The 16,135-nt window shown below is 40.1% G+C and overlaps 1 protein-coding gene and 1 long non-coding RNA gene across 3 annotated transcripts in view; one reads left to right on the top strand and one right to left on the bottom strand.

Annotated features, from left to right (window-relative positions):
* Positions 1–15,271, top strand: part of LOC133807316 (uncharacterized) — a 46,460-nt gene extending 31,189 nt beyond the window's left edge. Inside the window, exons 6-7 of the mRNA XM_062245567.1 lie at positions 9,347–9,417; positions 14,829–15,271. Of these exons, the coding sequence (XP_062101551.1) occupies positions 9,347–9,417; positions 14,829–14,937 (180 nt within the window). The 3' untranslated portion in view covers positions 14,938–15,271. The remainder of the gene's footprint in view (positions 1–9,346; positions 9,418–14,828) is intronic.
* On the bottom strand, positions 211–7,620 carry LOC133807317 (uncharacterized). 2 transcript variants are annotated; one of them, XR_009879265.1, is made up of 2 exons: positions 7,380–7,620; positions 211–562 (listed from the first exon to the last, which is right to left on the bottom strand). It is a non-coding gene; the product is annotated as an uncharacterized LOC133807317 (long non-coding RNA). The 2 variants fall into 2 exon arrangements; XR_009879266.1 differs by lacking the exon at positions 7,380–7,620 and adding an exon at positions 656–1,227.
* Positions 15,272–16,135: the final 864 nt, after the last annotated feature.

The following is a 16,135-nucleotide window of genomic DNA, read 5'->3' as shown; positions in this document are numbered from 1 at the left end:
TTGTGAAACTATTGTTATATCAACAAAAAAAATTGGTGGATATATGTTGATTTTGTTTGATATATATAGTAATGACTGTTTCATTGCCTCCTAACTTCAAGATAGACAAATACACTGTAATCATCTTTACCTTGCTAATGTCATTTTCTTTCAATGGTCTTTATAACTAGAAGACTTATTCTCCTCCAGTCACTGGGATTTTAGTATTAAGAGTTAAAGTAAAATTAGTAATATATTAGTTAACTTTTTATTTGTCAATGGACCTTAAATCCATCAAAGTGCTTTGTTCTGTTCTCATGAGAGATGATTTTGCAGATGACAACAACAATTGCCATAGAGGATGTAAGGAGAGAAGTGAAGATACTTCTCTCCTTAAAATAGCGATTTTAGAATCCAAAACACTTGCATCGACAACACTAGAATTAAATTAGACCAACAAGTTAAAGCAACTTACTGATGAAATTTGATGTCTTCCAAATTAATAGCTTTTCCCTTTGTTGCTCTGCCTTGTGCCTCTAGCAACACTCGATCGTTAAGGCCAAGCTTGCATTCTGGCATACCACTGCAACCAGTTTCATTTCAGCTATGTACCACGAGTAAAAACAGATAACTCAATGATAAAAATAAAATAAAAATGCTAATGCAATCATATTACATTGACTCAAGTACATAATAGTGTCTCGTCTGAGAACTGAGAAATAGTGAAAGTTTAGGTTCCTAAGTCTAGATTTGTTGACTAGATGGAAAGTCAGGCAGAACTAGATGGAAGGTCTGTCTCGCAGATCAAGGGGAATGATAGGCCTCCAATCACATACGTGTATACAAGGAAGGGAAAAGGGGCTGCCAGCTCAGTAAGTGGCTAGAATGTTAGTTAGAGGAGTGTTTTTCCTCTGTGTGAGGGTGCACGGGTTTGGGGTAAGCTTGAGTAGTAAATAAAGGGGTAGTAACTAAATGTATTTTCTTATGCTGATATTGTAGTCTGTTTGGACTGAGGAGAGACCTTGGCTCTCGAACTCCAGGAAATTCCATTAATGCAAAGCTGAGTTTATTCATTCTGTTGTCTGTGTTAGTTTGTTTGCTGAATTTACAGGTTGGTCCCTATCATAGTGGTATCAGAGCCTCTACGTTCCATGGCGCCTAAGAAAGACCTTCCGTTGGAAGCCATTGACGAGAAATTGGAGAATTTACAGCTGGGTTTTCGTTCGGAGTTGATGGGGGTGCGATCAGATTTCCAACATCTGCCTCAGGAATTGGATTCGTTGAAGTCGAATGTGTCGACTATGCAGAAGAAGATCGACTTCCTAGTTGACCATATGACCAAGATGTTTTCGACGTCAGGCCACCACCTCACTGAACCCACAGCCGCCGATAATGATCGCTAGAGGAAAGCGGTGGATGCGGAGGGGTCGTCTTCGTCGGGTCAACTTCCGCCTGAGTTGCGGCTGTCGCAACCACCCCATTCGCGGACGGAGGAACCTTGGGCGGCCACCGACCATTGCCCAGGTCGCGATTATCGCCCCCCTAGAATGGATCTTCCATTGTTTTCAGGGAGTAATCCGGAGGGATGGATTTTTCGAGTTGAACGGTATTTCCTCCTGAACAGATTGACGGAGGCACACATGCTAGAAGCTGCAATTATCAGTCTAGAGGGAGATGCTCTATCATGGTTCCAATGGGAAAATCAGAGGAGACCCATCACTTCCTGGATGGGGTTGAAGACGTTGCTCCTGCGTTTCAGAACGGTGCCGGTGGGGTCCTCGGCCGAAGAGTGGTTATCCATTACTCAGGATACCACTGTTAGAGAATATCGTGTGAAGTGGGAGGCTCTGGCATCCCGTGTTTCCGGTGTACCGGAACACATTCTGGAAGGCAGCTTCGTGAAGGGCCTGAAAGAAGATATCAAAGGGGCACTGCATATTTTGCAATCAGTGGGCTTTGCCCAAATCATGGACACGGCCCAAAAGAAGACGTTGTTGCTCCTGCGTTTCAGAACGGTGCCGGTGGGGTCCTCGGCCGAAGAGTGGTTATCCATTACTCAGGATACCACTGTTAGAGAATATCGTGTGAAGTGGGAGGCTCTGGCATCCCGTGTTTCCGGTGTACCGGAACACATTCTGGAAGGCAGCTTCGTGAAGGGCCTGAAAGAAGATATCAAAGGGACACTGCATATTTTGAAGAAACCCATTCCATGTTTCAATCGGGCTACCCTACTCCATTCCCTGGCCCAAAAGTTGCTCCAAGCCCGTTGGCCATACCCAGGCGCCCGTTTCCCCCTTTCTCAGCCAAGGGATTTGTCGCTCCGTCTTCTTCGACTTCTCCTGGCGTGGCTCCGGCGAACGCAGCTATGAGCAGACCTGTTGACGCGGTTCTTCGGCAACAGGTAATTAAGAGAAGAAGAGAAAGAGATTAGTACTAAAAATAGAACCGTCGCAGATATGAAATCTTTGTGCCAGAACTAGGTGACTCAAGACACGTTTTTAAGTGGTTCGAAGGTCAAAATCCTTCTACTCCACTAGTCAGTATTATTGATATTCTCTGGGTATTTGGTTTACAAAGTATATAGTTCTTCAAAGACTATTTTTTCCAACCCCTATCAACTCCCAGGGTCTCCTTATTTATAGGAGAAGGCACCTGGAAGTTGGTAGGGAGGTCATCCCGTGACCTTACCATTTGTCATATCAACTCTGTGACATTCATGATTAATTCCTAAACCTGACACACAAGTGTGGTCTAATCAGTATGGAAGGAGATAATGGGCCGCACGGCCCAACCCGTCCGTGGGTGTCTGAATACGCACGTTCCTGCTGCGTGTCCGAGAAGTCAGGGGGATATCGGACACGTGATGGCAGGAATATGCACGTTTATCTTGCGTGTTGACTTCCCATAGGGTCGGAGCTTCCTGAGAAGCTCGCGACCGGAGCAGTTCATAACCCGAGCTGCTCCGTCCGTGGCCTTCGGATGTCATTCTCAGCTCCTGGGGCAACAAATGCGAGCTGGAAACAGGACCCACTCGAGCTGACAAGGGCCCGTCCTGGAAATAGAGCCTCCGGCCTGCGGGAGCCTCGGACTAAATCAGGTTTAGTCCGAGGCTCGCCCTGCTAAACAGCCCGTGGGAAAACCAGGGCGTACAAGACCCATAACCACGGTGACTTCGTCGTTCACCAGGCGTCTCACAGAGGCCGAATATCAGGACAAGAGGGCTCGCGGAATTTGTTTTAAATGTGACAAGAAGTACCACAAGGGGCATGAATGTGAACAGAAAAGCTTGCAAATAATGTTAATTTTGGATGAAGAGACACCACTGGGGTTCGACTCACCACCTCTCACACCGGACTCGTCGGAAGAAACCCCAGAAGAAACCTTGGCCACTTTATCGTTGAACTCGCTAGTGGGCATTACATCGGCCCATACGATGAAGTTAGCCGGCCAGATAGGCCTTCAGCAGGTTACTGTGTTGATTGACAGTGGTGCTACGCATAATTTCATCTCCACGGATGTGGTGAAGGCGGCGAAGATACCGATTTCCGCTACAAATTGTTATGGCGTTCTGTTGGGTACAGGAAGTAAAGTACGAACGGAGGGTATTTGTTCTCAAGTTAATCTCGATTTGGGTACACTGCGAGTAGTCACAGATTTTTTACCGTTGGATTTAGGGGGGGCTGATGTGATTCTCGGCATTCAATGGCTAGAAACCCTTGGCAACATGGAGGTAAATTGGCGGGAAATGACTATGCGATTTCAGGTGGCAGGGACTCGGGTTTCGTTACAAGGAGATCCACAACTGTGTAAGTCACAGATTTCACTCAAGACTATGATTCGGGTGGTGCAGCAAGAGGGGCATGGGCATTGGGTACATTTTGGGCTTTTGTCGACGGAAATGGAGCCACCATTGCAGCAAGTTCCACCCATTATTTCACAGTTGCTGGCCAGATTTGCTTCGGTTTTTGACATGCCAGTGGGATTGCCGCCAAAGCGAGCTAAGGAGCATTCTATTATTTTGCGTGACGGAGCTGGTCCTGTTTCGGTACGCCCATACAGATACGCCCAGGTCCAAAAGGATGAAATCGAACGGTTGGTTGCTGAAATGTTGCAGTCAGGAATAGTGCGCCCAAGTATGAGTCCATTTTCAAGTCCGGTCTTGCTCGTTAAAAAGAAAGATGGCAGCTGGCGGTTTTGTGTTGACTACCGAGCCTTGAATCGTGAGACAGTGGCGGATAAATTTCCCATACCAGTAATCGATGAGTTATTGGATGAACTTCATGGTGCGGCTATCTTTTCCAAGTTAGATCTCAAGTCCGGTTACCATCAAATTCGGGTTGCTGAAAATGATGTGCGCAAGACGGCATTCCGCACTCACGAGGGGCATTATGAATTTTTGGTGATGCCTTTTGGCCTAACCAATGCACCCGCCACCTTCCAAGCCCTTATGAATGAGGTATTCCGCGACTTTCTACGCAAGTTCGTTTTAGTATTTTTTGACGATATTTTGGTGTATAGCCCATCTTTGGCAGCGCACAAGGATCATTTGGAGCAGGTTTTACAGCGACTACAGCAGCACCAGTTGTATGCCAATGCAAAAAAATGTCATTTCGGCAAGGCTAGAATTGATTACTTGGGTCATGTGATTACTGCAGAAGGCGTGGAGGCAGATCCTGCTAAAATAGTGGCTATGACGAGCTGGCCAGTCCCAAAAACACTCAAAGAGCTGCGGGGTTTCCTTGGTCTTACGGGCTACTACCGTAAATTTGTGAAGGGATACGGTTCGATAGCTAAGGCCTTGACTGACCAGCTGCGTAAGGAGTCTTTTGGCTGGAACATTGAAGCACAGGAAGCATTTGAACATCTCAAGACAGCCATGTGTTCGGTACCTGTTCTTGCTTTGCCGAATTTCCTTGCCCCTTTTATTGTTGAAACTGACGCTTCAGGTGAAGGATTAGGGGCTGTTTTATCGCAAAATCAGCGCCCCATAGCATATTTCAGTCAGGTTTTGACCCCCACAGCAAAGACCAAATCAGTGTACGAACGTGAGCTCATGGCGATAGTGCTGGCCATTCAGAAATGGCGACCTTATTTGTTGGGCAGGAAGTTTATAGTTCGCACAGATCAACGCAGTCTTAAGTATTTGTTGGAGCAGCGATTGGTAGCTTCGGAACATCAAAAATGGTTGACAAAGCTACTGGGTTATGACTTTGAGATTCAATATCGTCCCGGGCTCGAAAATAAAGCGGCGGATGCACTATCAAGGGTAGATCACTCGGCTGAGTTAGTGGCCATTTCGGTACCTTCAGTCCTCTCCATTCCTGATTTGCAAGCCCATGTTTCAACCGACCCCTTGCTGTCAAAAATTATTCAGGAAGTGCAGATGGGCCTCGCAAATTCTGGATACACTTATAATCATGGCTGCCTGAAATTTAAAGGGAAATTGGTGCTGCCTTCATCATCACCGTTCATTCCGCTGATTTTACAAGAGTATCACAGCAGCAAAGTTGGGGGCCATTCTGGGGCGTTCAAGACTTTACAGCGGCTAGCGGCTGACTTTCATTGGCTGGGTATGCGGAAATCTGTTCAGGAGTTTGTGGCAAAATGCACAGTTTGCCAGCAGCACAAATACTTAGCACAGTCGCCAGCGGGACTTCTGCAACCTTTACCGATTCCGAATAGAGTTTGGGAGGATATTTCAATGGACTTCATTGAGGGGCTGCCGCATTCGAATGGGTTCGATTCAATTTTTGTTGTGGTGGATAGGCTCACTAAATATGGGCATTTCATTGCTTTACGTCATCCTTTTTCCGCAACCACGGTCGCCGCTGTTTTTGTGCGAGAAGTAGTGCACCTCCATGGAATCCCACGATCCATCGTCTCTGACAGAGATAAAGTTTTCTTGAGCATTTTTTGGAAGGAGTTATTTCGTTTACAAGGCACCAGTTTACAGCAAAGTTCGGCATATCACCCACAGTCGGATGGCCAGACGGAAGTTGTTAATCGCTGCCTTGAGACTTATTTGAGGTGCTTTGTTAGTGAGAAACCATCACAGTGGGCGAAATGGCTGTCTTGGGCCGAATACTGGTACAATTCTGCCTTCCATTCAGCAGCTGGAATGACTCCCTTCAAAGCTGTTTATGGCCGTGATCCCCCTCCGCTCTTGCGCTTTGAACCAGCCAGCACAAAGGTCTCGGCGGTAGACCAGTTTTTACAGTCGCGTGATGAGATTTTAGCACTCCTAAAAGCTAACTTACACCGTGCCCAACAAAAAATGAAAGCTCAGGCTGATAAGAAACGAAGGGATGTTCAGTTCGCGGTAGGTGATTTGGTTTATATTAAACTTCGCCCGTATAGACAGCGTTCCATCGCCAAGAGAAAGAATGAGAAACTCAGTCCTCGCTTCTTCGGGCCGTTTCCTGTAATAGCTCGGGTTGGTGCAGTGGCTTACAAGCTCCAATTGCCTCCGGGGTCTCGCATTCACTCCGTCTTTCATGTGTCCATGCTTCGTGCTGCCTTGGGACCCCAACAAACAGCCACCACTCTTCCCAAAGACCTCTCGCCAGATCTGGAATGGACACTTGAACCAGCCAAGGTCCTGGACGTGCGGCCAGGTACACAAAAACAGCAACCACAAGCCTTGATTCAATGGGTCGGTCTACCTGAGTTTGATGCCACTTGGGAAGATTTTAATGTGCTTCAACAGAACTATCCTGCATTCCACCTTGAGGACAAGGTGAGACTTTGGGCAGGGGGTATTGATAGGCCTCCAATCACATACGTGTATACAAGGAAGGGAAAAGGGGCTGCCAGCTCAGTAAGTGGCTAGAATGTTAGTTAGAGGAGTGTTTTTCCTCTGTGTGAGGGTGCACGGGTTTGGGGTAAGCTTGAGTAGTAAATAAAGGGGTAGTAACTAAATGTATTTTCTTATGCTGATATTGTAGTCTGTTTGGACTGAGGAGAGACCTTGGCTCTCGAACTCCAGGAAATTCCATTAATGCAAAGCTGAGTTTATTCATTCTGTTGTCTGTGTTAGTTTGTTTGCTGAATTTACAGGTTGGTCCCTATCAGGGAACCAATTTTATCTTTTCCTGCAATCCCTGTACCCAAAAATGGATTGAGGAACAATGTGTGAGAATTCTGTCCCAAAGCAACCTTCATTGATACAGCAAAATACAACAAACAAATTAGAGTTGGGACAAAAATAATGATAGTAACACAAAATCTTGAAAATGATATAGAAAAATAGTAATAGAGAACTAGTATCCTACAATAACTCAATAGTGTAAACTCTTGACAATTAAGAGTTGGAAAATCAAATTACGAACCCTAATTTGAACACCTAACACAAAAATATATTGAAGGTGAGACAAAAAATTAGGTTATAAGAGAAAACAAACCTTTAGAAGCAGCTGAAATAGGCCAAGTGAAGATGATCTTAGAAGCAACTTCGGTCCTTGTTCGTAATCCTTGCGAAAGCCTCTGTTGATGGGAAAGCACAAAAGATAGAAGACACAAATCTGTGTTGTAACTGAGAAAGAAGAGAGATTTGATCGGCAATGAATTCAGCCAACAAGAAGATTTTGAGAGCCAGTAAGATCGAACATGGAGGTGAGAGAGAGCGAAGGAGAGAGAGAGAGCGAGAAGAAGATAAAGTGTATTCTGTGTTTACTGTTTTAATTAATAATTTAGAAATACTTTTTTATTTTACTTTTGGATATTTTAGTCACAGATAAAGTTATAGTTGTGACTAAAAATCAATTATTGGTCACAACAAATTATCGTTATAACTAAATATAAATTAGTGACATATTTTAGTGATAAACGTTTATTAGTTGTCACTAAATGTACTATTAGTCTCAATAGTTTATCGTGGCCTTCTAAAATTTAAAAAATTAAAAAATTAAATATTGTCATAAAATATTTGTTGTCACTAAAATATTTTTTGCCACAAATTATGACTAAAAAATACATTTAGTCACATATTATTTTTGTTGTCACTAAATAGCTGTGACTAAAAGTTAAGTTTTTTGTAGTGATAGCCGTCCTTGAGGAAGTCAGATCGGAGCAATAGTTAGCAAGTAGGCTCTATTTTTGTCAGCCCTCTTTATTTATTCAAGTGTAAAGCACATCCCCTTCAATCTAAAACAAGATTGCTTATTAGGTTTTGCGTTTATTATGAAGACTACAAAATAAATTGTGCTACATTTTGTGAAAGCTGTATGTGAGAAAATTATATATAACCTTGAAAAGAGAATCCAAAAACTGCTCTAGTAATTTACATCTTTCATTGATTTTCTTTATTGGCCAATCTCTTCTACTTTTATTTTATTATTATTGTTGTTTTGACTTTTTTTTTTCCTTCCACTTTGCAATGAATTTATTTTAGATATGATGCGAGGAAGATGACGCTTGAATAATTATCAAAACTCTACAATAAGTTGTACTTTGTTTCTTTTAGAGTACAGCACACTACTAAAAAACAACTTTTTGCATGAATCTATAACTGACGCAAAAAAAATTATGGCAACTGACGCTTATACTAGTGGTGCCAAAAGTCTTAGGTTAATCAATAACTGACGTGACTGACTCCTAAAGGTATTGGCGTGAGCTTTAAACTGACGCTAAATACTATATATACAAATTACAATAATAAAAATCATGTGAAGGCTTCTCAAAAACTCGTGACTTATAGGGGTAAATACGCACATCAATAGATATGGGAAACACCCTAATTTGTATTTCCATTTCAGTCCACAATACTGATTATTAGACATGCCAAGTGCCTTGCCATCAAAGCAAAATAATTACCATTTCACTTGATGATCTTATCCATTGATAACACTCCTAGGTGAAGATCTTGTCTTACATTAACTTTTGATTCGTAGGTAAGATTGGAAGGATCCGTTCAGAAAGTTCTCAACGAGGACTTTGAACAACACTTCCATAGCCATCCTCAAGGAAGTCTTAGAGCAATAGTTAGCAAGCAAGTTCTATTTTTCTGAGTCTTTATTTATTCAAGTGTAAAGCACATTCCCCTCAATCTAAAACAAGATTGCTTATTAGGTTTTGTGTTTATAATGAAGGCTACAAAATCAATTGTGCTACATTTTGTGAAAGCTGTATGTGAGAAAATTAAACACAACCTTACTTGAAAAGAGAATCCAAAAACTGTTCTAGTAATTTACATCTTTCACTGATATTCCTCATTGGCCAATCTCTTCTATTTTTTTATTATTGTTGTTGTCGTAGTTCTTGTTTTGACTTGTTTCTCCTTTCACTTTGCAATGAATTTTTTAAGATATGCTGCCTGGAAGATGATGCTTGAAATTTATCAAAACTCTAAGTTGTACTTTGTTTCTTTCAGAGACAGCAGTTCTCGGAAGGAACGTTCTATACGAACTATACTAAAGAATTAGAGGAAAAATACTGTGATGGGTGAGTCGTTCAATGTTTTATTTTGATATTAGTTGTTCAAGTAATGTACAAATTCTTTAAGGCTTTGTTTGGTTGGGATAGAATAGTACTGGATTGAATTGAGAAAAAAAAAAAGCAAATAAGAATTGAGTGATTTAGCAATTCGTCAACAACTATTGAGAAAATCAAATTGGAAAGAAGGATGTAATTTTGTCTTATCATTGATATAGATATGTATGAAGATGGAGGATTGGATATGACAAAATTATTCCAAGTTTCTCAATTGGAATAAATTATCCCATAGTAGGAGAATTAATTAGGTTCTTAGATTAATATTTCAATATGCTTTCCAATTACTTGCCACATTAAATATAAAGTTATCCAATCATTTGCTTCTTACTTTCCCAGCATTGTCCTAGCTTCTTGGTCCATCACTGCCTTTTGCATATGCTGTGGGCTGCATGCAGTTGCTTACATTTTTTTTAACTTTTCTATCAAAACGATCTTGAATTACACCCGAGGCCAATAAGGTTTTGTTCTACATGAACACTTGCATGATTTTCTTACGTATTCTCCATTCTGTAAGTTTTTTTTTTTTTTATTGTCTGGCTGTTTCGTTAGTTAAAATGAAGGAAAACAATTTAATACTTTTGATGAATCTGGAATAATATAATTTTTTATATCTCAAGACTACAGTTCCTAACCACACTCTAATTTTTTGTGTGCAACCTGGAATAATATAATTTTTTGTGTGATTCCAAAGCCTAAACACTAGGGAGGATACCAACTTTAGCCTGAGCTATTTGAGTTTTAGCAAGGAAGAAAGTCTCAATTCCACGACAGGAAGTTTCTATCCTATTTATGACTATGAGAGATGGTCCATTTTCATTCTTTGTGCTATAATATGGTGTATGCATATCAAGTTGGCTTGTTACAGACATGATTAATGCAATTAATATACACTTGTTAAAAATTAAATGAGAGGAAAATTATTCTGTTTAAAATTCAGCCTTACATAGTGCAGAAGTTACATTGGTAATCCCAGGAAGACAAATAATAGCAATAGGCAGCAAAATAGAGAATTAGAGTGTGGTTTAATTGGTAATCCCAGGTATTTCAAGAGACCTGGTTCTCTCCAACACACACACTTGCATTGCATCCCTTTTATTCTTCGAACTTCCCATATAAATTTGTGAAAATGGTGAGGGAAAAACACCTTTCTTATAGTATATTTTCTTTTTCTGTTAAAAAGATTTACAACCTAGGGATATATATATATAGGCTATACAAGACTTAATACTATTAATTACAACCTATGGAACTCGAAGATCAAACTTTAAGATCTTTAATTTCATAACTGTCAACAAAATTGATTTTAGGACCTAGGACAATTACAATCAGATTCTAAGACAATTAAACCCTTCCCATAATTATCCTATTTCCCAAAAAATACTCACCAACTACACTTTCCTACTTCGAGCATAGGTGTAGCGGATTGAAGGTCTGTCATACTTATGTGCCTTTTTCTTTTTTGGAATCGTGTCTTTAATTACTCTTATTATCTAGGTGGTTAAAACTTCATATATTCATATATCATTTATTGGTCAGGAACTGTAGTCTTGAGATATTGTTAACAGTCATTAAATAAACATTACAAGCATCAAAACGTTTCACATAATTGTTTCAGTTTTATAGTCTATAGGAATTTTTCTTTAGTGTATTTATTTTGTATTAAATGAGGTATGTGATGAATTACTGCATATATACACTGTTACTGTATTGTAAATTTTATCAGAACAAATAAAAACATTTTTCTCTCTATTTCGTTATGGTATCAGAGCCATAAGGCTCATTTTTTCTTTTTTCCGGTAACCTGCACTTCATCTTCTTCGGCGGGATCCTCTGCAAGTCCGGCGTGCTCTTCTGTCCAGTCGCACCTCTGTCAAAACTAGGTGCATGTTCCAGTGGTCGCTGCTCCATTCGTTTCTGCTTATCCCATGTCCGGCGGCTCCTCCGATCTTCTTCTTCTCCGACTAAACCGGGTTCCCATCCTCTAAAGAACAGTTCTCGGCTACGTCCCCTTCCGAATCAGTTTGGCCCTTTTTTTTTTTTTTTTCTGATCTTGGTTCAATTTTTGTCTCTTTCGAAGTTTGTGGCATGAGCACATAACGTCCCCTTTAGAATCAGTTCTCAACACGTTTTTCGAAATCTTTTGGCACGTCTTGTTTTGTGCAATTCTTTTTTGGTGTTCCATATTTTCTGACACGTTTCTTGGAATATTTTTTTCTTGTTACTACATCTTAAGTGCTTCTGGCCCCCTTTTTTCACAATGGTCACCACTAATGAGGTATCCTCTCAAACAGGTGGCACTCTTCAGCCAGCCCACTCAACCTCTCCAGCCCATTCCATTGGTTCTATTGGGTCCATCTATAGTCATGACAACAACTTTCTTCATATCACTGACCATGAACTTGATGGCAAAAATTATTTGTAGTGTGCCCAGTCAATCAAGCTTGTTATTTGTGGTCGTGGGAAACTTGGATATATCACTAGTGATCTCCCTGCACCACCTTCAACTGATTCCAAGTACGCGATATGGCAAGCTGAAAATTCTATAGTTCTTGCGTGGCTAATCCACTCTATGATCCCAAAATCAGGCGCAAATATATATTATTTAAGACCGCTAAAGAAGTGTGGGAGGCTGCTCGAAAGATGTATTTTATTATTGGCAACGCTTATCAAATTTTCGAAATTTGCACCAAACTCAAAGAAATCAAGTAAGGTACTCGAACTGTTGCCTAATATTTTTCGGATTTACAAGACTTATGACAAGAACTCGATCTTTATCTAGATACCACACAAAATGTAGATACCACACCTTTGTGTGCTACCTACACTACGATACGTCTCGGAGGTACGTCGCGAAGAAGCATGACGTCATGCTATGCTTAATGATCCTAACTTGCAGCGCATAGAAGGCTCTGCCCTTGTCTCAAAATCAGGCCCACCTCCACATGGCAGACACAATCCTGACCCACGGCCTAATCGCAAGGGTGACAGACCTTGGTGTGATCATTACCAACGTCACGACCACACACGATCTACTTGTTGGGAACTTCATAGAAAACCGCCAAACTGGACTCCTCGTCGCCAGAATGACAGAAAGTCCTACCAAACTCAGTTTGAGAATAAAACTAATCAGTGCAATACTGTTGTCCCTTCCTTCAGTAACAAACAACTCGAACAGTTGTATACTCTCCATAATTGATCTTCCATGGCACCAAAAATTGGAGCCGAATCTCATAGTGCTTCAGTAGCACACTCTGGTAATTTTTCTTCCGTTGCCCAAACTCCATGGATAATCGATTCAAGGGCAACTGATCACATGACAGGTTTACCTCATTTGTTTGATTCTTATTCTCCCTACTCTACTACTTCTAGTGTTAAGATCGCAGATGGTACTCACTTACCTATTGTAGGAATTGGCACCATAAAATTGTCTGCTGATTTATTTCTTAAATCAGTTCTCTATGTTCCTTCTTTATAATGCAACTTAATCTCCGTTCAAAAATTAACCTCTGATAATCACTGTCTTGCAAAATTTATGTCTGATTCTTGTCAATTTGAGGATCTATCACTGGGGAGGACGATTAGCAGTGCTAGGATTCGTGACAGACTTTATTTCTTTTAGCACCCGAACAAAGAAGGTTCTTTGCACTATTTAACTTCAAGTTCTATTTCTAATGTTTTTTATTCAACTTCTCAAAAATTATGTTGTGGCATTGTCGACTTGGACATCCAAGTTTTTTATACTTAAAACATTTGCTTCCTTCTTTGTTTATCAATAAAAATGTTGCTGATTTTCAATGTGATATTTGCCAAATTGCTAAACATACTCGTGTTTCTTTTCCTCACAAACTATACACACCCTCTAGCCCTTTCTTTTGTTCATAGTGATGTATGGGGACCATCCAAGGTCACTACCTCTTCTGGAAAGCGTTGGTTTATTACATTCATTGATGACCATACACGAATCACTTGGGTTTATCTCCTTAAGCATAAATCCAAAGCCTGTCAGGTCTTCCGAAACTTCCACAAAATGATCCAAATACAGTACCAGACATCTATTCGGACACTTCGTACCGATAACAGTACTGAATACTTCAATACCACTCTCGGTCCCTATCTTCTACATAATGGGATTGTTCACCAGAGTTCGTGTGTGGATACTCCGCAATAGAATGGAGTAGCCGAAAGAAAAAATCGTCACCTCTTAGAAGTAGTTCGTGTCATTATGTTCAACATGCATGTTCCAAAATATCTTTGGGGCGATGCTGTACTCATTGCTACTTATCTAATCAATCGTCTTCCCAGCAGGCATCTTCAATTCAAGACACCATACTCGATTCTTCAGTCTCTCTATCCTCACATCTCTACAAATACTTTGCCAATCAAAGTCTTTAGCTGCACCACCTTTGTCCACGTGTACTCCCAACACCGGAGTAAACTTGATCCCAGAGCCATAAAAACAGTTTTCCTAGGATATTCTCCTACGTGGAAAGGCTATCGTAGTTACTGTCCCCTCACCAAGAAATTCTACATCTCCAATGATGTCACATTTTTCGAAAATTCTCCATAATTCACTCCCACCTCGCTTCAGGGGGAGCACATTCATCACAAGCAAGAAGCTCAGTGGTCGTAGGGTCTAGAATTACCTCTAGACGTGTCCTTTCATCCCGAGCACATTCCTGAACCAGAAAATCATCCATCTTCTCCTCCATCTTCTCATCCATATTCTCTTCCTCAAGATCAAAACATTCAGAAAGAAATTCGGGTATATACCATAAGAGAAAGAAATAAACAAGTAACGAATCAACAGTTGGCTGATATTCTCACAAAGGGGTTATCTGAGCAAGCATTTGATTTACTAGTAAACAAGTTTGGACTTATCAATATCTAGTCCAGCTTGAGGGGGAGTGTTAAATGTCAATAAATAAACGTTACAAGCATCAAAACGTTTCACATAATTGTTTCAGTTTCATAGTCTATAGGAATTCCTCTTTAGTGTATTTATTTTGTATTAAATGAGGTCTGTGATGAAATACTGTATATATACACTGTTACTATATTGTAAATTGTATCAGAAAAAATAAAAACATTTTCTTCTCTCTATTTCGTTAGATATAAATTAAATCGTGCATTTGCTTCTTGAACTGGTTTTGTTAGTTTGTAGGATGTTTTGGTTTGTTGCAACTCTACATCATTCTGTTTACTGTTTAGTGCCTAAATTTCGTTTGGGGTGAAATATAGATTGCACATTGAGAATGATCATGTATCTCTTCTGATCTTATAATTGTCGCCAAAGGTTCATGTCCATATACTTTCTTACATTGACAACGATACTCTTTCAATTTGTTTATGTTCTGGTACAGATTGAGGTACTCCCCTGAGAAAACCAATGGAGAGCGAGTACGGAAAGTTGAACGAATATTAGCTCCTGACTATTATTTTCTGCTTCATTGTTGTGAAGTTCGCCGCTAGCAGTATAGAAAGCAATTTATATCTCTACATTATAATGTGCAATACTTTCCTCGTTGCGTTTGAATGGTGTATGACGAAATGATAGTTGATTGCTTTGTAACTATACAATGGTGTTGGAGGCATTTTAATATTGCTTTGTATGACCTACGAAGAATGAATGCATATATTTGGAGTTCCTAAACACCAAAATAAGAGTTAATAATGGGGGTACTAGGTATCTCGTTATTCATATATTACTTTCTTTGATATATGTCCTTTTTAAGTTGTTGAACTAAAAGTATTCAACTTTGTATATATCATCTGATGAGGTATTAGATTACTATTAATAACAACATTTACTATCAAGCTTTGTTCTATATAGAATCAACTTGAAAATTTGAGATTATTTATTTACCTTCTTAAGAATCTCTTCCGGAGAAGTAACAAGAAAAGCATTCCAAGTTCAGAGATCAAAATTCTGGATTTGAGTTCAAAAGTATTATTATTATTATTATTTTGAGAAAATGTCTAGTTGGGGCCTTATTTTAGTAGGTAAAATTGGTTAATTGTTGCCACAAATGGTGCATCGACATGGAGGAAAACATTTGCGCTAATATCTTCATGCGCGAGTAATAACTTTTACATATGCAGCGATTTTTTGCCGTGTTGTGACGACTTTTGTGGCTGTAAATGGTGTAGATATTTTTTGAAAAATTAGCATAAATTTTAGGGAAATATTCCTAGGTAACTTATTAAAACTAATTGCACCTACATTTTGTAGCTTATTGCGGTGACTTTTGTCGCGACAAATACTGTAGGGCTTTAATTGATTTAGTAGAATGACATTGTTTTGCTTGTTGCGGTGACCAAACACCCTAATTCTGTGACACATGTGGGTGTGTCCGCAATTGCTTGCTTGAACCAACTCCTCTCTCATTTTGCCAACTCCCCCACTGCCTGTGCGAGGTTGGCCTCCCCCTAGCGAAGCCCCAGCCTCTATCCTCTTCTTTCTCTTAGAAATATGTTAGTTTTTTGTTTATTAATTTTTCTAATAAATCAGATTTTTAACATTTTTATTATGAGTATGTTATTTGGGTTTGTTTTTACGTATTGTACAGATAAGTTTATGATTTGTTAATTTTTTTGAACTTCTATGCATTGATTCATTGTATAATTTTGTTTTGTGTATGTTTTTTTATCACCAAAGCTGCCACCGTCC

This window comes from Humulus lupulus, chromosome X (assembly GCF_963169125.1).
Source record: "Humulus lupulus chromosome X, drHumLupu1.1, whole genome shotgun sequence".
NCBI lineage: Eukaryota > Viridiplantae > Streptophyta > Magnoliopsida > Rosales > Cannabaceae > Humulus > Humulus lupulus.
The sequence above is the reverse complement of the archived record's forward strand: the minus strand, read 5'-3'. Positions and strand labels throughout refer to the sequence as shown.